This window comes from Salvelinus fontinalis, chromosome 6 (genome assembly GCF_029448725.1).
Source record: "Salvelinus fontinalis isolate EN_2023a chromosome 6, ASM2944872v1, whole genome shotgun sequence".
Lineage (NCBI taxonomy): Eukaryota > Metazoa > Chordata > Actinopteri > Salmoniformes > Salmonidae > Salvelinus > Salvelinus fontinalis.
This window is the reverse complement of record NC_074670.1, coordinates 76,537,420-76,562,372: the sequence shown is the minus strand read 5'-3', so window position 1 is coordinate 76,562,372 and position 24,953 is coordinate 76,537,420. Positions and strand designations below refer to the sequence as shown.

The following is a 24,953-nucleotide window of genomic DNA, read 5'->3' as shown; positions in this document are numbered from 1 at the left end:
TGTAAAACCAACAATTCAAAACTAAGTCTATTTGGTAACTGGAAACCAGTAGCTCTGTGTCTGGACCAATCAGTCATTGGTCTGGACTCTGGAACATTCTAGAACGCCAGGGGCTCGAGAGAGAGAGAGTGCAGTGGCGCTCTGACACCCTATTCGCTTGTGTGGACATGAGAAGAGGTAAAAAACAAAGTTCATAGCTGTCAGAATGTATTCATTAACATTGAATAAAAGAGAGGAGAATATTTTTTTTTAAAGTATTTTTTATTCATAGCGAGCAAATACTAATCTATACAAGATAGGGTATAATCAATAACTTTTATAAGATAACATATTTTAAGGTATTATAGTTAAACTCTTGGACACTTCAGGATAATATTAATATTTTTCAGTAGTTTTAGTGTCTCGTTTTTTTCTGTTGGAATATTGTTCTCAATTGCAGACAAATTCAACAATACACCTTAATGATTCATCTATAGCCATCAAATGATACATTCCCAACTGTTAACACCACCCCACAAATCGCATTATTATTCACAAGTAGGTATACTAATCCATAGATCATATGGGGGGGTCCACAAAGTCAGTATGTTAAATCAAGTTATTATTCCTTCTAAATAGACAACCCTAACAACCTCTTACAGGTTGCAGCACCCTTAATGAAACTCATACACTACAATTTCACAGTGTAATAAGACAAGTTACTAGTCGAAGGCAATAAATAGAACCAGGGGCGCAACTTTGGTTTTTGAAGTGGGGGGGACATAATTATAATTTTTTTGTTATCCAGAGTCGGATATACACTACAAACAGCCTACCCGACCACTCAGAGGCGTCTGCGTGGTCCTAAAGCACACCGTTGCCTCGTTTGGGGGGGGGGGGACACACACACACACAAAAAGGCAATTTCAGAATGTTCCCCCCTGTCCCAAGTGAAAGTTGCAACCCTAATTAGAACAGTAACCTGGGTGGGTGGGGGGGACCCTCACCTAGACAACAGCAAGGAAAGCACATTCGTTAATCAAATTAATTTATAACCTCTGGGAGCTTTTAATCTGAACATTGTTATATTATAGCCTGGGTGCCAGTCTGCTTCTGCTCTCTTGCTAACTGCTTTCTAGAATAGAAACAGACTGGCACCCAGGCTAGTTATCTAATGCTTATTTAAGAAAACCATCCTGTAAAATGCCATGCAGAGAAGCATGCTGTAGAGCAGGGCATTCAACTGACCCTACGAGGTCCAGAGCCTGCAGGTTTTCTGTTCTACCTAATAATTAATTTCACACACCTGGTGGCCCAGGTCTAAATCAACAATAATGACCACGTTTACATGCACACCAATATCCCGTTATTATTCGGGATACTCAAGTATTCCGTTTTTGAGTTGACGCATATAAACATCATATCTCGTTTACAATAACCCGAAAAAGCTTGTAACCCGGTTATGATAAACCCGGATAAGATGCCTGGGATATGATCAGTGGCGACCCGTCATTCAAGGCAGGTGGGGCTTTGAGCCCAGCATTTATTTGGGTTTCCTGTTTTGCATGTTATTTTGGCATTAATACCGGTCACATATCAGTTTGCAAATAATGTAAAAAAAACATTTAAAATAAATAAATAATTCAGTTAATAAAGCCACATACATGCTCTCTTTTTTGCTTTCTTGAGTAAGGCAGCTCCAAAATGCAGGTGTTTCAGCCTAGCTTAGTGCTTTCTGTGGTGGTGGGGCAGCCAGCGGAAAATACGGAGTGTAGGGGTTGGTAATGTTCTCTAGTTGCACCATGATCGGCTCAGTGTTCTATCACTCATGGGGACACTATGTTACCGCCAAATCTAAGGGTAGAGCTTGAAAATTCAAGCCTCTTGGGTGCTGACATAGACTTACATAAGAAGTGCCCTTCCAAGAAGGCTCAAGGTCATTGGCCACAGATAAAATGAAGTCATATCACGTTATATCTACAGTAGCTTTGATTGGACTGGGCATCCAAGAAGGCTCGAGGTCATTGGCCACAGATAAAATTACATCAAATCACATTATATCTACAGTAGCTTTGATTGGACTTCAAAATCTTAGCTAGCAGTCATCATCATGAATCAAGTCGACAATCTACTGGTAAATCCTTTTTAATTCTTGTCATATGAAGAGAAATAATGAAGATAAAACGTATCAGTGCTCATCGACCATTGGACATAAACATCTACCTTCTTTCCCTTTTGCTGTTGTCTATGCCCAATAATGTTTGTGTCATGTTTTGTGCTGCTACCATGTTGTGTTGCTACCATGTTGTTGTCATGTTGTGTTGCTACCATGCTGTGTGGTCATGTGTTGCTGCCTTGCTATGTTGTTGTCTTAGGTCTCTCTTTACGTAGTGTTGTGTTGTCTCTCTTGTCGCGATGTGTGTTTTTTGTCCTATATTTATATATATATTTTTAAATCCCTGCCCCCGTCCCCGCAGGAGGCCTTTTGCTTTTTAGTAGGCCGTCATTGTAAATAAGAATTTGTTTTTAACTGACTTGCCTAGTTAAATAAAAGTAATTTAAAAAATCATAAAATAAAAAATTATACAAAAAGTTGGAAATTGCAAATTCAACAATGAGTGGTTTGGAAGGAATCAGTGGCTTACTGCAAACACATCAAAGCAATCACTAGCCTGTTATTCAGTGGAGTGGGTGTGTGGTCCAAAGTCTGGGTTTAAGGGTCTCTTTTTTAAGTTAAAAATGATAAACATTCAACACTGGCCATCCTGTCTGGCCATCCTGAAATTCATAATTCTGCAAGAATTAATATTATATTACACTACGTGAGGTTATAAGCTTACTACTCAGTGTCCATATTTCAGTTACTAATCCATTTAAGCCATATAATTAAATGAGGAATATTCAGTTTATTCATGGCTACAGGGATACTCAAGAGCGGGATATCAAAAGGTGCATGTAAATAGCTTATCCCGAATAAGACCTTAAGCAGGATATTATCCAGAATACTGTGCACATGTAAACGTGGTCAATGAAAAAAATGCAGTGGAACTGGCTTTGAGGTCCAGAGTTGAGTTTGACGGCTTTAGAGCATCAGCTTTTATTGAACCAAGTTTGCATCCCAAATGGCACCCTATTCCCTATATAGTGCACTACTTTATAGCCCTATAGATAGCCTGTATACTTTCTAAGTATTAGAGAATGTGTTTAATATTATGCTGAGCTTGGCCTGCACTGTATTGAAGACTCCAGGACCAGGTATTGGTAGGAACATCACTTCAAGAGTTCAGAAAGGAGAGCACATCACAGCAAGGTGTCCGTCCTAAATGGCACTCGATTCCCTATGTAGTGCACTACTTTTGACCAGGGGCTTACGTCAAAAGTAGTGCACTACATAGGGAATATGGTGTCATTTGGGACTCAGACTCACATATTTTTACAAAAATTAAGCTTTGAATCACGCTGTAAAAAATAGTAACCTCAATAGCTTGTTAATAGTCAAATCGGGGAAGAATAGAACAGCCATCCTTTTGGCATGGTAGAAAGTCAGTCTTCTAATTTAAATTCCTTCCTGATGTTAGGGAGTACGCAGACGGAAGACTAAAGAAGCTATGAAAAGAAAAAGAAAAAGCTCAGGTCATTGATTTGAACAGGAGACAAGGAGGCAGGCTAGCCTACAAGAGTATACATACTGCATGCCCAGGAAAGTCATGATAAATGAACAGAACATAAAACTATACTACTTTCTGTAAACCTCTACTCACTGGGAATTGAGTACTGTACATTTATGAACATGAATATGATGATTATGTGACTAAAAGTAGTCTATAAGTAAGTTAGTATTTTGATGACCAGTATTTTGCATATGCTAATCCCTAGATTAACTGTTTATTACATAATTAACCCTCAATTGAAACAGGTTAAAACTATGACAATACTTGCTATTCATTGATTCATTGCCCGGGGAACAATAAAACAATCTCTCCTACGTAACTCAGATAAGCCAGGCTTACTGGAGAAATAAAAAACTAGCCTGGTCACAGATCTGTTTGTGCTCTTGTCAACTCCACTGCTCATTGTCAAGCCATACATGCTGGAGTAGGCATGATAGCACAAACACACTAGCACTCAGGCTAAAATAAAACTTTCAGAGCAAAGTAATGGGAGGAGGATATGCAGGGTTGGGAAACAACATTCATGACCCACAAACACCACAGTCAACCAGGTCTTGGGTATTTTAAGACGCCCTACTTTAAAGCCTGCTGCTATAGGATATGGTTGCACCATTTCATGCAATACAGTTGCCTGGTTACCCAAACTCCTTGCTCTGGCCAAATGCTACGCCACACCCACAGACATTAGATTCTTCTCCACAATGAGTCTGGATCTGACGATTTCTAGAATGTAAATCAATTCTAGGCCGTCTGATTGTTCCCAGAAACCGATGTGTTGGGCCAGGGCCAGAACACACGTGGGTAAAGCGTTGTTTTGAAAATGTGTCATTGGCTTTGATACTCTGATTGGTTATCAATGATCCAATCTTTGATGACTATGTTTTGTGCAACACCCCTCATTATGACATCACCACAAACGACTTAAATGATGTCAGTCTCTGACTGAAGTACGTAGAGAACGATAGAGCAGTGGAATAATTCAGTTTGAGTTGTCAGCCAAGTGATACAGAGAACAGAGAAGTAAAGTACAGGTGAGTGATCAGTGTAGCTGGTAAAAACTCATGAATTGTATCTATACATTCCTTATAGGCTGCAAATATACAGCATTGATAAAACCACGATTCGCCTTCTGAAGTCCCAGAACAATGCATACACGTCCCAAGTGAATTCCCTTTTACTTCTTGATTGGAATGAAAAGGCATACAGAGGTCTTCTCCTCTTTCTCTTTAACAGTAACATTTCAGAGAATAAACAGCAGTCAGATGTCCTTCAGCTCTGTAAACCATATCTCCTCTCAACTTTTTACCTTTACATATTTAATTCAATTGTATGGTCGCTTTCACCCTTATTGCATAGTATAAACTGCGCATAAACGTCTTCTCACTGTCAACTGCGTTTATTTTCAGCAAACATGTGTAAATATTTGTATGAACATAACAAGATTCAACAACTGAGACATAAACGGAACAAGTTCCACAGACATGTGACTAACAGAAGTGGAATAATGTGTCCCTGAACAAAGGGAGGGTCAAAATCAAAAGTAACAGTCAGTATCTGGTGTGGCCACCAGCTGCATTAAGTACTGCAGTGCATCTCCTCCTCATGGACTGCACCAGATTTGCTAGTTTTTGCTGTGAGATGTTACCCCTCTCTTCCACCAAGGGACCTGCAAGTTCCCGGACATTTCTGGGGGGAAGGGCCCTAGCCCTCACCCTCTTATCCAACAGGTCCCAGACGTGCTCAATGGGATTGAGATCCGGGCTCTTCGATGGCCATGGAAGAATGATGACATTCCTGTATTGCAGGAAATCACGCACAGAACGAGCAGTATGGCTGGTGGCATTGTCATGTTGGAGGGTCATGTCAGGATGAGCCTGCAGGAAGGGTACCATATGAGGGAAGAGGATGTCTTCCCTGTAACGCACAGCGTTGAGATTGCCTGCAATGACAACAAGCTCAGTCCGATGATGCTGTGACACACCGCCGCAGACCATGACGGACCCTCCACCTCCAAATCGCTCCCGCTCCAGGCCTCGGTGTAACGGTCATTCCTTCGATGATAAACGCGAATCCGACCACCACCCCTGGTGAGACAAAACCGCGACTCGTCAGTGAAGAGCACTTTTTGCCAGTCCTGTCTTGTCCAGCGACGGTGGGTTTGTACCCATAGGCGACGTCATTGCCGGAGATGTCTGTTGAGGACCTGCCTCTACAACAGGCCTACAAGCCCTCAGTCCAGCCTCTCTCAGCCTATTGCGGACAGTCTGAGCACTGAAGGAGGGATTGTGCGTTCCTGGTGTAACTCGGGCCGTTGTTGTTGCCATCCTGTACTTGTCCCGCAGGTATGATATTCGGATGTACCGATCCTGTGTGGGTGTTGTTACACGTGGTCTGCCACTGCGAGGACGATCAGCTGTCCGTCCTGACTCCCTGTAGCGCTGTCTTAGGCGTCTGACAGTACGAACATTGCAAATTATTGCCCTGTCCACATCTGCAGTCCTCATGCCTCCTTGCAGCATGCCTAAGGCACGTTCACGCAGATGAGCAGGGACCCTGGGCCTCTTTCTTTTGGTGTTTTTCAGAGTCAGTATGGGAAACAGTGTTAAACCCTTTACAATGAAGATCTGTGAAGTTATTTGGATTTTTACGAATTATCTTTGAAAGACAGAAAAAGGGACGTTTCTTTTTTTGCTGCGTTTAGTTGCCATGGTGCCCTAGTAGAAGCCTAAGTACAGAGCTCCTGTAAATGTGTACATATTTAGTTATTTTTTAGATGTTTTTAATTGTGGATTTTTAAAATCATCTCTTTTGTTTTTGATAACATTGCATATAACTGGTGTTTTTGAGCCATGGCTTTGCAGGTTGACTGACAGGTTAACACTTTTTGGCTTGGCTAGCTAGCTAAATGGCTAATGTTTTTATTTGAATTATGCATCTGGACGCAGTACAAGCCTTTTTAAATGTATTTTTTTTAACTGGCTGCTAATTCCTGATCTTCTAAGAACATCATTTGAGGAGTGGCGTGAGAGGAAGAGCAGACAGAGGAATACAGCAGTGATGAGGCAGAGGGCTGGTAGTGAGGACGATTTGCTACTTATTCTTGAACTTCGTGTGGTGAACTTTCTGGCGCCCAGAGCTGCTGAGGCATCAGTGTTACACAGAGTGGAAGAGGAGAAGTCCAGTGGCGGCTATAAGACTCAGGCTGGTTCCCAGACTTGCCCACTACAAGATCATCAGCGGACTCCATCACCATCCTCTGACCAGCTCTCTCCGCTCAAACGCTGAACTGACCTTCTCTCTGAACTGATTTTCTCTATCTTCAGAGGATGCAGCTTTCAAAGACTCTTTATTGGACTCTTTATTGGTTAACCTGTCATGTTACATTGCTTGCTTGTTTTTTTTTGCAATTGAAGCGCTTTGAGATTCTATGAAAAGCACTATAGAAATGTAATAAATTATAATTATTATAATTATAATAGAATATACTGGACTTTACCTAGCAACAGCATCATAACATACTGGACTCTATCTGGCTACAGGATAACATACTGGACTCTACCTAGCAACAGCATCATAACATACTGGACTCTACCTAGCTACAGGATAACATACAGGACTCTACCTAGCTACAGGATAACATACTGGACTCTACCTAGCAACAGCATCATAACATACTGGACTCTACCTAGCTACAGGATAACATACAGGACTCTACCTAGCAACAGCATCATAACATACTGGACTCTACCTAGCTACAGCATCATAACATACTGGACTCTACCTAGCAACAGTATCATAACATACTGGACTCTACCTAGCTACAGTATCATAACATACTGGACTCTACCTAGCTACAGCACCATAACATACTGGACTCTACCTAGCTACAGTATCATAACATACTGGACTCTACCTAGCTACAGTATCATAACATACTGGACTCTACCTAGCTACAGGATAACATACAGGACTCTACCTAGCAACAGCATCATAACATACTGGACTCTGTCTAGCTACAGCATCATCACATACTGGACTCTACCTAGCTACAGTATCATAACATACTGGACTCTACCTAGCTACAGGATAACATACTGGACTCTACCTAGCTACATCATAACATACTGGACTCTACCTAGCTACAGTATCATAACATACTGGACTCTACCTAGCTACAGTATCATAACATACTGGACTCTACCTAGCTACAGCACCATAACATACTGGACTCTACCTAGCTACAGTATCATAACATACTGGACTCTACCTAGCTACAGTATCATAACATACTGGACTCTACCTAGCAACAGTATCATAACATACTGGACTCTACCTAGCTACATCATAACATACTGGACTCTACCTAGCTACAGCATCATAACATACTGGACTCTACCTAGCAACAGGATAACATACTGGACTCTACCTAGCTACAGGATAACATACTGGACTCTACCTAGCTACAGGATAACATACTGGACTCTACCTAGCTACAGCATCATAACATACTGGACTCTACCTAGCTACAGCATCATAACATACTGGACTCTACCTAGCAACAGTATCATAACATACAGGACTCTACCTAGCTACAGCATCATAACATACTGGACTCTACCTAGCTACAGGTAACCTAGCTACAGATAACATACTGGACTCTACCTAGATACAGTATTTACATACTGGACTCTACCTAGCAACAGCATCATAACATACTGGACTCTACCTAGCTGCAGGTAACCTAGCTACAGATAACATACTGGACTCTACCTAGATACAGTATTTACATACTGGACTCTACCTAGCTATCAGCAACTCGAAAATATAGTATTAATATGCATATATTCATATACAGTATACAAGTTCTGTATTCATGTAAAACAGCACTGGATTAATTATTACACTTCTATTGACTATGGTTTAGTCATATTTAGATTACTTTACATACATTTGCATGTATAAATACACAAATGCATAATCTATGTTATACAACGGATGGGTCTAATCCTGGATGCTGATTGGTTAAAACCGCATTCCAGCCAGTGTCTATTCCACTAGTCACCACCGGCTAAACCTATGAAGTTAAAATGTCTATTTACTCTGTTCCATCTCACTGCGCAATCCACTGTCTCATCAGCCCAGCCAGGTCATTTATAAACTTGATCTCCACTATAAAAAGCATCTGGACATTATATCCCATTTCTTTTAGACTAGCAATTGGTTTTCAACAGCGGAGATTTGTATAACCCTTTCTGTCTGTCTCTTTAAAATTTGACATCATCTCCAGCTGTCCCATAGTAATGAACATGTTGGGAGTCCGGACGAGACAGACAGACAGTTTTTTTCAGCCAGTGGAAATCATGAATCAGCTGGCATCATTTGTATGGATATATACAAAGAAATGTCAATAGATAACAGGTAAAACGAAACGAAATGCAGCTAGTGATTGTGTTAGCTGTGTTGTTGGCTAGCTCCTCTGAACAACACTGTCCTGACGAGCGAGCACATTCTATGCCATGCAAAATTGTGCATCATTAGCTCATTGTTATGGATGTATCCAAATAAATGTCACTAGAAAACACCTTAAACAAACCCAAACGCAGCTACTTTGCTGTTATCCTGGCTGTACTGTTTGACGTGACTGTAAATTAGCCATAGTTGGCTAGCTGGCAAGCAAGGGATAAGAACGTTGCCAGCCAGTATGGCAATGGAACATTTAGAACGCATGACTGTTGCGTCCATAGATACAGAACAAAAAGACTTAACGACTGGGTCTATAGATACAGAACAAAAAGACTTAACGACTGGGTCCATAGATACAGAACAAAAAGACTTAACGACTGGGTCTATAGATACAGAACAAAAAGACTTAACGACTGGGTCTATAGATACAGAACAAAAAGACTTAACGACTGGGTCCATAGATACAGAACAAAAAGACTTAACGACTGGGTCTATAGATACAGAACAAAAAGACTTAACGACTGGGTCCATAGATACAGAACAAAAAGACTTAACGACTGGGTCTATAGATACAGAACAAAAAGACTTAACGACTGGGTCCATAGATACAGAACAAAAAGACTTAACGACTGGGTCCATAAATACAGAACAAAAAGACTTAACGACTGGGTCTATAGATACAGAACAAAAAGACTTAACGACTGGGTCCATAGATACAGAACAAAAAGACTTAACGACTGGGTCCATAGATACAGAACAAAAAGACTTAACGACTGGGTCCATAGATACAGAACAAAAAGACTTAACGACTGGGTCTATAGATACAGAACAAAAAGACTTAACGACTGGGTCGCATCTCTGTCAACCAAACCGATAGAACGAACGACCAGCAATCAGCTGGATTGGGTAGCAACCTTAAATTTGTGTCAGGACTATATCTCATGGAAAGATGAAATAGTATGAATAAATTAATCAAAATACACTTTTTTAATGAAAATATGTAAATCATTATTTGAATATGTTGGTAGCCCGTTGTATAAAAGTGATAATGCCTAAAAACATCCGTGCCAATATATCCTCCAAAAACTGTCTTCGCTGGCATTAATACACACATACAAATTAACACACACACACACACACACACACACACACACACACACAGTTCACAGTCAATATTTGACACAGTGATGGGTAAACTATATTAGCCTGGAAGGCGAGCTGTCGCTCTGTTTCAGAAGCAGTTTGGAAACCAAGATAGAACTATACATACTTTCTTCCTAGCCTTACGTTTCCTGGTTCTAATGTCTATGTACGTTTCAGATGGTAGATTGACACATTCACACCAGGAACGTAAAACCACATACACTAAAGTTATCATAACTGAGTCCACAGGTTTTGTTTTCACACGTCTTGTGGAGTCAGCACTGGAGAGAACGCCAGCGTCCTGAATTACACCCTATTCCCTATATAGTGCACTACTTGGCGCTGGTCAAAAGTAGTGCACTATATAGGGAATAGTGGGCCATTTAGGATGCACACTTTGATCTCCAGTGCTGACTCCACAAGACATGTATACTGTAGGGAATAGGGGGCCATTTTGGACACGCCCATGAAGTCCACTGTGTAAGGTCATCTTTCTGATCCTTGAATACAGAGCGGCTCACAGCCAACTCATCATCATCACACACATTTCTCTCGCTCGCTCTCTCACATGTAGTGTCAAAGAGGTGTCATTGGGGTCCATTCATACAATTTGAGAATTAAATAGTCCCTGAAGATAAAAAGTGAAGATAAAATAAGTCCCTTGTTTCCATGGTGATGAAGAGACACATTCCTGGTTGCCTTGGTGTTGCTGTGGTGCCACGAATCAACTGAAATAAAGAAAATATGGCAAAAAATATGGTAAAAGGAACATATATAGAATTTGATGAATTGAAAATCATAAGAAGAAAATAGTATGCAAAACTAAAAAAAAAAGTTGAGAATAGTGTGTTAACAATGATCGCAATCATTTCAACATTATGGATGTTTCAGTTTTACAGATCGAACCAAACCGTTTTATGATCTGTCAACAGGGACCATCTCTCTACGAATAAAATGAACTGGTTATGATGTGAAATGTGGGAACTGTCCAATAGAGGGCACTATAACCTCCACATTAACTTGGTGAATCAGCCAAGTCTATGGAGTCAGCAGAGTCATAGTCAATAGTCAACCTTTTATTTCCTCACATTTCATCACACTTTCTCCTCCTCATCAGTGTGCTGCTTAACATTTCCTGTCATTGAGACTCTATGAAGATAAATGTCCAACAGATCTCTCTTTGGTCTGAGGAGAGAGATCATTATTCCATTACAATAGACAGATTAACATTGGGATAGGAATGCAGACAGAAGCTTGTAACCACTGATATTCTTTATGCAAGATGTCTAACTCTGAACTGAATAGGCTACCATCTAAGATGTGTAACTCTGAACTGAATGGGCTACCATCTAAGATGTCTAACTCTGAACTGAATGGGCTACCATCTAAGATATCTAACTCTGAACTGAATGGGCTACCATCAAAGATGTCTAACTCTGAACTGAATGGGCTACCATCTAAGATGTCTAACTCTGAACTGAATGGGCTACCATCAAAGATGTCTAACTCTGAACTGAATGGGCTACCATCTAAGATATCTAACTCTGAACCATCTAAGATGTCTAACTCTGAACCATCTAAGATGTCTAACTCTGAACCATCTAAGATATGTAACTCTGAACCTTCTAAGATGTCTAACTCTGAACTGAATGGGCTACCATCTAAGATGTCTAACTCTGAACCATCTACGATATCTAACTCTGAACCATCTAAGATGTCTAACTCTGAACCATCTAAGATATCTAACTCTGAACCTTCTAAGATGTCTAACTCTGAACCATCTAAGATGTCTAACTCTGAACCATCTAAGATATCTAACTCTGAACCTTCTAAGATGTCTAACTCTGAACCTTCTAAGATGTCTAACTCTGAACCATCAAAGATGTCTAACTCTGAACCATCTAAGATATCTAACTCTGAACCTTCTAAGATATCTAACTCTGAACCTTCTAAGATGTCTAACTCTGAACCTTCTAAGATGTCTAACTCTGAAGCATCTAAGATATCTAACTCTGAACCTTCTAAGATATCTAACTCTGAACCTTCTAAGATGTCTAACTCTGAACCTTCTAAGTGTCACCCACAGACAAGTCTATGTTTCTGGTAGCACCCAAACAGTGAATGACACATGCAGTCCACAGCCTCTATGATAACACTAGCTACATATGACTGGTGTTATCACAGTCTAGTCAGATTTGTGTTATCATACACTGAGGCTGTGAGAAAAGACTAGTGTTACCCTATCAATTCATATTGTGTGTCGCTAAACACCAGTGACCCAGCCTAGCGGATATCGAGACTGACAGGTCGTGCTATGCAGAGACGGTCTGGTGGTGGTGGTGGTGTGTGTGTAGTGTGTGTTATTGTGTTTGTATGTGTGTGTGTTGCAGAACCACAAGCATCAGGCGATCAGGCAGTGACAGAGCAAACTGTGCCATCCTCCACTGTCTGGGAAAACAATGTCAGACTCAATCCGTCCCCCGTATCACAGTTTCCAAGCCAAGATGTCTCCTGGCACTGTAATGCTATATCATTAGTCACTTCCTGACTGCAACTGTGCGAGTGTCAGTCCCATAGAGACAAGCAGAACACAAGGCCAGAGCTTCAGGGCTCTAGTGTTCTGCTACTATAGCGTTTGGTCAGTTAAAGGCTTGGCTATAGTGACACTGAAACACTCAAGGACTGTCAGGAGTTGAACACTTATAGTGAAGATTACAAATATCACTTGAGCTATAGTATATCAAATAATGAATTCAATGCTAAAAACAGAAAAAGAAAGTAAAGGAGGGAGAGAGAGACAGAGAGAGAGACAGACAGAGAGAGAGACAGACAGACAGAGAGACAGACAGAGAGAGAGAGAGAGACAGACAGAGAGACAGACAGAGAGATAGACAGAGAGAGAGACAGACAGAGAGACAGACAGACAGACAAAGAGAGAGACAGAGAGAGACAAACAGAGAGAGACAGACAGAGAGAGAGACAGAGACAGACAAAGAGAGAGACAGAGAGAGAGAGACAGAGACAGAGACAGCGACAGAGACAGAGAGAGACCAACAGACAGACAGATACAGAGACAGAGAGAGACAGACAGACAAAGAGAGAGACAGAGACAGAGAGAGACCGACAGACAGACAGAGAGAGAGACAGAGACAGAGAGACCGACAGACAGACAGAGATAGAGACAGAGACAGAGAGAGACCGACAGACAGACAGAGAGAGAGACAGAGACAGAGACAGACAGAGAGAGAGAGACAGAGACAGAGACAGAGACAGACCGACAGACAGAGAGAGAGAGAGAGAGACAGAGACAGAGACAGACCGACAGACAGACAGAGAGAAAGAAAATACGTACTTCTTCTTGTCCTTTCTGAATGGTTGTGAGGATCCCTGTAGAGACTGACCCATCAGCGTCTCAGCTGCCACCTTCCTCCTGTTGAAGTCGTTCATCTCTTCCTCCAGGTCACTCCTCTTCTCCTCCAGATTCCTCTTCTCCTCCTGATGCATCCTCTTCAGCTGCTCAAACCTCTCATGGAGCTGGAGAGGAGGGGTTGGTAACATGGTAACATATAGGCACTTTGTGCTTTAACGTCTAATAATATAGGCAGTGGAACATCCAAGGAACTGTCTCGGACTGCTGCACTGAGCAAACAATTCAAACTAAAGTAAAAGGGTCCAAACTGTTGGAAGCTCCCAAAATGCCCTGTTACGTTATGACTGTAGAAACACAGTCCCAAAATGCCCTGTTACGTTATGACTGTAGACACACAGTCACAAAATGCCCTGTTACGTTATGACTGTAGACACACAGTCCCAAAATGCCCTGTTACGTTATGACTGTAGACACACAGTCCCAAAATGAGGATGAGTTCAAGTATGAAAGGGAGCAGAACAACATCATAATCTAAACAAAACAAACTCCCAGAAGCACCTGTGAATGATTACCTCCCTCTCCTTTACTTTCAGCTCTGCCTCGGTCTCCTTCACCTTGTTGACAAACATCTGTCTCATGTCGTCCTCGTTATGCTGCAGATCCCCCAGGAACTCTCTCCGCTTGGCCACATACGTCTCCTGCAGACTGATTGGTGAGGGAAGACGAGGTAGTTACAGGTAAACAGGCATATGGATGCATCTCAAATGGAACCCTGTTCCCTACCTAGTGCACTACATAGGGAACAGGGTTCCCTGGTCAAAAGTAGTGCACTAGGTAGGGAATAGGGTGTCTATATTTCATTCTAGAATGTGTATTAGGTCTCTGACTGCTGTGAGACGTCCATGGGCTTTTGCTCCTTACTGTAGATGTACTCGCCGGCCCCTGGACATCTAGGTGTTCTGATGCTTTGGCCGTATTTTGACTTCTAACACTGATCTAATTTCACTTTATATTGTGCATATTTGTCATCAAACCTTCAGCCCCAAAAAAAGGATAGACAACCTGCCCGCTATGTAACGTTGAACAAGAGCTGGTCTCACCTAAAGGGTTTGTTGTCGGGGTCTGTATCTGTAAATCCCATCTCCTCCAGTTTGCAGCGTCTGTAGAGCTCGTAGTGTCTGGCGTGAGTCTGCTCTCTCAGGTCTTCCATGTTCACTCTCAGCAACATCTCTCTCAGCTTCACAAAGTCACAGTGGCTCTCGTTCTCCACTGATCAACACAACACAGCAGGACTGGGTTATATGGTTGGTTTAATATGGTAATATACCTTATAGTTTGAAAGGGACTGGTCATTCAATAGCAAGTTAACAACAATATGCATTTGAGAAAATAACAATTAAAGTCTTTTTTTATATTGGCATTATTGATATGGGTCTCTAGTGATTGCGTAATATCAATATACAGAATCAATAGAGATACCTACCCTGTACAGTTCTCCAGGGGTACAGGATCAGAGAGATACCTACCCTGTACAGTTCCCCAGGGGTACAGAATCAATAGAGATACCTACCCTGCACAGTTCCCCAGCGGTACAGGATCAATAGAGAGATACCTACCCTGTACAGTTCCCCAGAGGTACAGGATCAATAGAGAGATACCTACCCTGTACAGTTCCCCAGGGGTACAGGATCAATATAGAGATACCTACCCTGTACAGTTCCCCAGGGGTACAGGATCAATATAGAGATACCTACCCTGTACAGTTCCCCAGGGGTACAGGATCAATATAGAGATACCTACCCTGTACAGTTCCCCAGGGGTACAGGATCAATATAGAGATACCTACCCTGTACAGTTCCCCAGGGGTACAGGATCAATATAGAGATACCTACCCTGTACAGTTCCCCAGAGGTACAGGATCAATAGAGAGATACCTACCCTGTACAGTTCCCCAGGGGTACAGGATCAATATAGAGATACCTACCCTGTACAGTTCCCCAGGGGTACAGGATCAGAGAGATACCTACCCTGTACAGTTCCCCAGGGGTACAGAATCAATAGAGATACCTACCCTGTACAGTTCCCCAGAGGTACAGGATCAATAGAGAGATACCTACCCTGTACAGTTCCCCAGGGGTACAGGATCAATATAGAGATACCTACCCTGTACAGTTCCCCAGGGGTACAGGATCAATATAGAGATACCTACCCTGTACAGTTCCCCAGGGGTACAGGATCAATATAGAGATACCTACCCTGTACAGTTCCCCAGGGGTACAGGATCAATAGAGAGATACCTACCCTGTACAGTTCCCCAGGGGTACAGGATCAATAGAGATACCTACCCTGTACAGTTCCCCAGAGGTACAGCATCAATAGAGAGATACGTACCCTGTACAGTTCCCCAGCGGTACAGGATCAATAGAGAGATACCTACCCTGTACAGTTCCCCAGGGGTACAGGATCAATAGAGATACCTACCCTGTACAGTTCCCCAGGGGTACAGGATCAATAGAGAGATACCTACCCTGTACAGTTCCCCAGGGGTACAGGATCAATAGAGATACCTACCCTGTACAGTTCCCCAGAGGTACAGCATCAATAGAGAGATACGTACCCTGTACAGTTCCCCAGCGGTACAGGATCAATATAGAGATACCTACCCTGTACAGTTCCCCAGGGGTACAGGATCAATATAGAGATACCTACCCTGTACAGTTCCCCAGGGGTACAGGATCAATAGAGAGATACCTACCCTGTACAGTTCCCCAGGGGTACAGGATCAATAGAGATACCTACCCTGTACAGTTCCCCAGAGGTACAGCATCAATAGAGAGATACGTACCCTGTACAGTTCCCCAGCGGTACAGGATCAATAGAGAGATACCTACCCTGTACAGTTCCCCAGGGGTACAGGATCAATAGAGATACCTACCCTGTACAGTTCCCCAGGGGTACAGGATCAATAGAGATACCTACCCTGTACAGTTCCCCAGAGGTACAGGATCAATAGAGATACCTAACCTGTACAGTTCCCCAGGGGTACAGGATCAATAGAGATACCTACCCTGTACAGTTCCCCAGAGGTACAGGATCAATAGAGATACCTACCCTGTACAGTTCCCCAGGGGTACAGGATCAATAGAGAGATACCTACCCTGTACAGTTCCCCAGAGGTACAGGATCAATAGAGATACCTACCCTGTACAGTTCCCCAGGGGTACAGGATCAATAGAGATACCTACCCTGTACAGTTCCCCAGCGGTACAGGATCAATAGAGATACCTACCCTGTACAGTTCCCCAGAGGTACAGGATCAATAGAGAGATACCTACCCTGTACAGTTCCCCAGAGGTACAGGATCAATAGAGATACCTACCCTGTACAGTTCCACAGGGGTACAGGATCAATAGAGAGATACCTACCCTGTACAGTTCCCCAGAGGTACAGGATCAATAGAGAGATACCTACCCTGTACAGTTCCCCAGGGGTACAGGATCAATAGAGATACCTACCCTGTACAGTTCCCCAGAGGTACAGGATCAATAGAGAGATACCTACCCTGTACAGTTCCCCAGAGGTACAGGATCAATAGAGAGATACCTACCCTGTACAGTTCCACAGGGGTACAGGATCAATAGAGAGATACCTACCCTGTACAGTTCCCCAGGGATACAGTCTGGCTTTCACCATCTTATTCCCCACTTCAACCTCCTCAACACTCCCCACCACAGCGAAGGGCAGATGGGCCTGCAAGAAAGGATTTAATTTAATATGGGAACATTTAGTAACTCTTTATAACGCATGATAAGACTGTCACGAGCATGTATGACCCACGTTATAATATAACAACGACTTGTTGCTTAAAAACACAAGACCACAGCAATGTGTCACAAATAAGCTGGTGTTTTTTTAAGGCATTGAAGAAGAGGAAGACACTGTTGTCTCTTTTAATCAATCAATCAATCAATAATCGGCTCCTCGGCTGACGCAGTCAATCAGGAAGGCAAGCAATCTGATTACAGTGTACAAGTGCCTGGCATACACAACTGCACTGTGATGTGACAAGGGTGTGTGTGTGTGTGTCCATGTTTGTGTGTATAATTGTGTGTGTGTATGTGTGTGTGTCCATGTTTGTGTGTATAATTGTGTGTGGGTGTGTGTGTGTGTGTGCGTGCATGTGCATGCGTGCGTGTGTGTGTGTGCGTGCATGCATGCGTGCGTGCGTGTGTGTGTGTGTGTGTGTGTGCGTGCGTGCGCGTATGTGTGTGTAAGACTCACATTCATAGAGGAGTTGATCTCGGTGACAGCCTCGTCCTCAGTAGGGAACTGGTGGATCTGAACACCGTTGCTCACCAGCTCTGACATGATCTTGATCTTGAACTTGTGCAGCTCGCTCTTAGATATGGTGTCTGCCTTGGCAATGATGGGGATTATGTTTACCTGGAGTACAGGGAGGAGCAGCTTTTGCATTCCAATAGCGTTTTAAATCATCAGGTCTACTATGTTTAAAAAAAAATATTAACTCTGGATTGACACAAATACAAGCATCAAAATGCAATGCAGCTCTACTTTGAGATAAAAATGTAACTGGTTGTGCCTGAAGCTGAACACCTGTCAGTATCCTTCAGGCCTACAGCACCTGTTCACCTCTATGATGTCCAACGCTTCAGATGCTAACACGTCAATGTCCAAAAATGTTTTCCTGCAACAGTGGAAGAGCAGCTCTTAATACAAGAATATGTGATCAAAAGTATGTGGACACTTGCTCGTCAAACATCTCATTCCAAAATCATGGGCATTTTAATATGGAGTTGGTCCTTCCCTTTGCTTCTTTAACAGCCTCCGCTCTTCTGGGAAGGGTTTCCACTAGATGTTGGAACATTGCTGTGGGGACTTGCTTCCATTTAGCCACAAGAGCATCAGTGAGGTCAGATCACTGATGTTGGCCGATTAGGCCTGGCTCGCAGTCGGCGTTCCAATTCATCCCAAAGGTGTTCGATGGGGTTAAGGTCAGGGCTCTGTGCAGGCCAGTCAAGTTCTTCCACACCGATCTCGACAAACCACTTCTGTATGGACCTCGCTTTGTGCACAGGGGCATTGTCATGCAGAAACAGGAAAGGGCCTTCCCCAAACTGTTGCCACAAAGTTGGAAGCACACAAGTGTCTAGAATGTCATTGTATGCTTTAGCGTTAAGATTTCCCTTCATTGGAACTAAGGGGCCCGAACCATGAAAAACAGCCCCAGACCATTATTTCTCTTCCACCAAACATTACAGTTGACACTACGCATTCGGGCAGGTAGTATTCTTCTGGCATCCGCCAAACCCAGATTCGTCTGTCAAACTGCCAGATGGTGAAGCATGATTCATCACTCCAGAGAACGTGTTTCCACTGCTCCAGAGTCCAATGGCGGCGAGCTTTACACCACTCCAGCCAACCCTTGGCATTGCGCATGGTGATCTTAGGCTTGTGTGCGGCTGCTCGGCCATGGAAACCCATTTCATGAAGCTCCCGACAAACAGTTATTGTGCTGACGTTGCTTCCAAAGGCAGTTTGGAACTCGGTAGTGAGTGTTGCCACCGAGGACAGACGATTTTTACATTCTTCAGCACTCGGTGATCCCGTTCTATGAGCTTGTGTGGCCTACCACTTCGCAGTTGAGCCGTTGTTGCTCCTAGACGTTTCCACTTCACAATAACAACGCTTACAGTTGACCGGGGCAGATCTATTTGTACTTAACCTTTATTTAACTAGGCAAGTCAGTTAAGAACAAATTCTTATTTACAATGACAGCCTACCCCAGCCAAACCCTAACCCGGATGACGCTGGGCCAATTGTGCACCGCCCTATGGAACTCCCAATCACGGCCGGTTGTGATACAGCCTGGAATGAACCAGGGTCTGTAGTGACGCCTCTAGCACTGAGATGCAGTGCCTTAGAAAGCTGCGCCTCTCGGGGGCCTGAGCAGGCCAGAAATTTGTAGAACTGACTTTTCGGAAAGGTCACATCCTATGACGATGCCATGTTGAAAGTCACTGATCTCTTCAGTAAGACCATTCTACTGCCAACGTTCGTCTATGGAGATTGCATGGCTGTGTGCTCGATTTTATACAACTGTTAGCAACGGGTGTGGCTGAAATAGCCGAATAGACTAATTTGAAGGGGTGTCCACAAACTTTTATACAGTGTATTTCAAACGTTACCTTGCTGTCCAGTTTCTTCATGGTGACCAGATCCAGTGATTTGAGAGAGTGTCCGGTGGGGGCGATGAAGTAGAGACAGATATGAATCCTGGTGTCGTGGTAGTCGAACAGGGAACGCTTGATCTTCATCTCCTCCTGCAGGTAGGTCTCAAACTGGGTGTCGATGTAGTCCACTATGGGTTTGAAGCTGCAGCGCACAGAAAGACAAAACATGGATGTGATCAGGATTTGGGCTTTGGGGATAGGTCAGTTTCAATTACAAGTGAATGGAGAATGTTAGAAAAGCAGGAATTCCTGATTAAATCGGGAACAATCACATCCCTGAGAAAAGTGATAAAACAATACAGGGTCTGAAAACATATACAGTATTTATTCTCAACCTCAACTTCGCATTTTCACCAGAAAAGCAGGAAAGTTTCCCCTGCTATTCAAGAAACAAACAGTAGAGTATCTGGGTTACAAACCGCCACGATAATACGGCTCCAAAAATGCACTTTCCCACTCCCCTGTTGTTTGACTATTCAAGTTCCTTTTCAGACTGCATTAGCTCTTCTAATCATCCTCTCCCTACTCTTCCCTTCCCATTCATGGCTGCACAAAGACCCAAAGCCTTGAGCTATGCCAATCCTTTACACTGTATGTGTGTCGGCTGGAGGGCCACTAGTCGAGAGGGCCTGAGGAGGAATGCTGAATATCCAACGTTGGTCTTCTTATAGCTACAGCCTGTCTTAATAACCTTTAACCACTGAATGAAAGTAGGTTCAGTATCTAGAAACCATCCAAGAAGAAGTGCTATTTTAATGACTAACCTCAACCTGAACCCTAACCTGAACCCCATCCTGAACCCTAACCTGAACCCCAACCTGAACCCCAACCTGAACCCTAACCTGAACCCTAACCTGAACCCCAACCTGAACCCCAACCTGAACCCTAACCTGAACCCCAACCTGAACCCCAACCTGAACCCCAACCTGAACCCCAACCTGAACCCCAACCTGAACCCCAACCTGAACCCCAACCTGAACCCTAACCTGAACCCTAACCTGAACCCCAACCTGAACCCCAACCTGAACCCCAACCTGAACCCCAACCTGAACCCCAACCTGAACCCCAACCTGAACCCCAACCTGAACCTGAACCCCAACCTGAACCCCAACCTGAACATCAACCTGAACCCTAGCCTGAACCCCAACCTGAACCCCAACCTGAACCCCAACCTGAACCCCAACCTGAACCCTAACCTGAACCCCAACCTGAACCCCAACCTGAACATCAACCTGAACCCTAACCTGAACCCTAACCTGAACCCCAACCTGAACCCCAACCCCAGCCTGAACCATTAACTGAACAGTCCTGATGCTATTCCTCTCCCTACAGTACCTACACAAATCCATGAGCTAAACATCTCAACCAGATGTCAGGCAAGGTTACTCATCACGCGAGTGTGGTTCACCAAACCACCTCCTATCCGCCTCACTAACGAAGCACCCATCTGTTCCTGTATTATCACCTCTCCTCCTTGTTGATCTGGTCTCCGAACCCCACGGTGTCGACTACGGTCAGTTTGAGCTGAACGTTGCTCTCCTTCAGGTCGTAGGTCCTGGGCCGCAGGTACACACCGTTCTGGTAGTGGCTGGCCTCCTCGGCCTCAAACAGTGTGTTGAACAGCGTGTTCATCAACGTTGACTTCCCTATCCCTGTCTCACCTGAGATGAAGAAAAAGAGAGAAAAGTAGAAAATACGATGAACATTTTAAAAAGATGTGAGTGAGAAAATAAAAATGCTGTGACTGAAGATGTTTTAGCCTGGGTACCGGAATGTTTCTGCGTTCAGAAAACATCCTTGCCTTTAGCTACAGTAGAAATAGACTGGCACTAAGGCTGGAATTGTATCTGTAGTGAGAAATGAGACGCGTTAAGATGTTGCAGGCTGGAATGGTCTCAGACGTTACGTACCAACACACAGGATGTTGAAGCAGAATCCCTGTGTGACTGATTTACTGACCAACTGGTCTGGAAGACTGTCAAACCCAACATGGCCGCCCAGCTCCAGGCAACGTTCCTCTTCATTCTGTGGAGAGACAATCGCATGTTATAAATGTGTAAACAAAAAATACGTAAACAAAAAATATACACTACCGTTCAAAAGTTTGAGGCCACTTAGAAATGTCCTTGTTTTTAAAACATTTTTTTTTGTTGTCCATTAAAATAACATCAAATTGATCAGAAATACAGTGGAGACATTGTTAATGTTGTAAATGACTATTGTAGCTGGAAATGGCAGATTTTTTATGGAAAATCTACATAGGCGTACAGAGGCCCATTATCAGCAACCATCACTCCTGTGTTTCAATGGCACGTTGTGTTAGCTAATCCAAGTTTATCATTTTAAAAGGCTAATTGATCATTAGAAAACCATATTGCAATTATGTTAGCACAGCTGAGAACTGTTGTTCTGATTAAAGAAGCAATAAAACTGTCCTTCTTTAGACTAGTTGAGTATCAGGAGCATCAGCATTTATGGGTTTGATTACAGGCTCAAAATGGCCAGAAACAAAGAACTTTCTTCTGAAACGTGTCAGTCTATTCTTGTTCTGAGAAAATAAGTCTATTCCATGCGAGAAATTGCCAAGAAACTGAAGATATCGTACAACTCTGTGTATTACGCCCTTCACAGAACAGCGCAAACTGGCTCTAACCAGAATAGAAAGAGGAGTGGGAGGCCCCGGTGCACAACTGAGCAAGAGGACACATACATCAGTGTTTAGTTTTAGAAACAGATGCCTCAAGTCCTCAACTGGCAGCTTCATTAAATAGTACCCACAAAACACCAGTCTCAACGTCAACAGTGAAGAGGCGACTCCGGGATGCTGGCCTTCTAGGCAGAGTTCCTCTGTCCAGTGTCTGTGTTCTTTTGCTCATCTTTTATTTTTATTGGCCAGTCTGAGATATGGCATTTTCTTTGCAACTCTGCCTAGAAGGCCAGCATCCTGGAGTCGCCTCTTCACTGTTGACGTTGAGACTGGTGTTTTGTGGGTACTATTTAATGAAGCTGTTCTGTGAAGGGGGTAGTACACAGCGTTGTACGAGATCTTCAGTTTCTTGACAATTTCAGGATTCAGGATGAAGGCCCGACTCTAATGCTAGGTTATATTTAACCCAGGATGAAGGCCTGACTAATTATAGGTTATATTTAACCCAAGATGAAGGCCTGACTAATTATAGGTTATATTTAACCCAAGATGAAGGCCTGACTAATTATAGGTTATATTTAACCCAAGATGAAGGCCTGACTAATTCTTGGTTATATTTAACCCTGGACGAAGGCCTGACTAATTATAGGTTATATTTAACCCAGGATGAAGGCCTGTATAATGCTAGGTTATATTTAACTCAGAATATTAGCATGCAGTCCATGCAATCCATTTTCCCATAGCCAGATACTGAACCTCTGTTTCTGAAGACGGTCTAGGCACACTCCCAAATTGCACCCTATTCCCTATGTGGTGCACTAGTTATGACGAGAGCTAAATAGGCCCTGGTCAAAAGTAGTGACTACATAGGGAATAGGGTGCAATTTGGGAGTGTGCCCAGGCCGTCTTCACAAACACAGCATGTTGTTATTCACAGCACAGAGAGCTGGGCTGTCTTCAGAAACACAGCATGTTGTTATTCACAGCACAGAGAGCTGGGCCGTCTAGCCATGAGGACAAGGATGAGGTCAACACAACAATCATCTGTGCCAATGGCCCAGTGCTCTACCCACACCAACACACACGCACATACACACACACACGCACATACACACACACACGCACATACACACGGGCACAAAGATCCCTCTGTGTAGCTGTTATTTCACACCCTCAACAAACACAATCTGTCATCCGCTTCACATCCATGTGCCGTAGTGTGTGTGTGTGTGTGTGTGTGTGTATGTGTGTGTGTGGTGCAAACTGAACTACAGTGTTTAATTGAAGGACTAACTCAATAACTATGTGCTCAGAATGAGTGAAAATAAGTAGCTTTGATATGAAGATAAGTGGCTTGTGTTCAAACCTTAAGTTATGACCCCTCTGGCCTGGGGATCAATTTCAAATTCAGTAGGCTGCCATAACGAACAAACATTGAAGGATGTCATATGTTGACAGATACACACGTCCCCAGAGTGTTTGTGTTCCTATACTGTTGAACTGAGTATTCCTTCAGTTCCCTCATGGAGAGACAAGTGGCTGCTACTTACCCTGTTATGCGCAGGTTAGCTTCAATTCACAACAACTCAAACTAACTAGCCTCTTAGCTAGGGTTGCGCTGACAGTTCAACTCTCCCTCCTTTCATTGTAGTGATGTAGTTACAATGTATCAACCCTCTTCTCTCGACTAACATGTAATGCCTGCGTGGCTACAATAAACACGTTGTAAAACTGTTACAATGTTTCACTGACAGTGGCAAAGGATACATCTGTGGACCGAATTGATACAATGTAGCATCGAGTGGCTATTGGTTTAATCTCTGAGTGACAGCAGAGTGAGGTGTCAATATCAGCAATATCAGAGTGCAACGTATAAAATGCGTCAATTTCATTCCTAGCATCAATTAACATTTTATAAACAACCCAGAACAGGGTCGACGTAATAATGCGTCAAGAGTAGGCTACAGTTCTCCAAAGGCTATCTAGTCTACGGGGAGGAAATCACTGCTCTCCCGGTGTTGATGATACCCCACTTTAGATGCTGCATATCCGCCGAATCAGCTACTACCTTAAACCAGAACATACCAGTAGGCACACTGCAACGTAGGCTATGCATAATGCACTAGGCTGTTAATTCACAATGTTTGTGAAACGCAGCAAATCTCTAGGCTACTTACAGCGAAAATGTCTATGTCCGTGGCGGCCATCGTGAAGAAGAAAAGTGTGGGGAGTAGAATTTACAAGGAGCTGTCTTCATCGGGACCTAGTTGGGTGGACGGCGATGGTTGACAGCGGAACGTCTCAATTCATTCAATATGGCTACTTTGCGGCAACACCCCCTATGTGCTGAAATGCAATTTCTTAAAGTCTCACATGTAGTAAGACGGTACTGTACAAGGTGGAGCCTCTATTGCATTGATTTAGTACTG

The 24,953-nt window shown here is 43.2% G+C and overlaps 1 protein-coding gene across 5 annotated transcripts; it reads right to left on the bottom strand.

Moving 5' to 3' along the window:
• Window positions 1-242: 242 nt before the first annotated feature.
• On the bottom strand, window positions 243-24,934 carry LOC129858461 (septin-8-A-like). Of its 5 annotated transcripts, none has more exons than XR_008760036.1 (11): window positions 24,702-24,934; window positions 21,788-21,902; window positions 21,343-21,538; window positions 19,833-20,019; window positions 17,908-18,069; window positions 17,280-17,376; window positions 14,727-14,895; window positions 14,199-14,331; window positions 13,609-13,790; window positions 7,243-10,984; window positions 243-7,209 (listed from the first exon to the last, which is right to left on the bottom strand). XR_008760036.1 is itself a non-coding variant. In XM_055927710.1 (10 exons), exons 1-10 carry the CDS (start codon window positions 24,729-24,731, stop codon window positions 10,981-10,983), a joined length of 1,275 nt encoding a protein of 424 aa, XP_055783685.1. In that variant the 5' UTR covers window positions 24,732-24,934; the 3' UTR covers window positions 243-10,980. The 5 variants fall into 5 exon arrangements, 2 of the variants coding, with proteins under 2 accessions (XP_055783685.1, XP_055783684.1); XR_008760037.1 differs by having other exon boundaries at window positions 243-7,365; window positions 7,597-10,984; XR_008760038.1 differs by having other exon boundaries at window positions 243-8,046; window positions 8,137-10,984.
• Between the last annotated feature and the right edge of the window lie 19 nt (window positions 24,935-24,953).

Coding starts and splice junctions, on each gene's coding strand:
- LOC129858461 (XM_055927709.1), bottom strand. CDS start 24,731: ATGGCCGCCACGGACATAGACATTTTCGCT. Junction 20,020..21,342: donor CAGATCAACAAGGAGGAGAG/GTGATAATACAG, acceptor TGTGCGCTGCAG/CTTCAAACCCATAGTGGACT. Junction 14,896..17,279: donor TCCCTGGGGAACTGTACAGG/GTAGGTATCTCT, acceptor TGTGTTGATCAG/TGGAGAACGAGAGCCACTGT.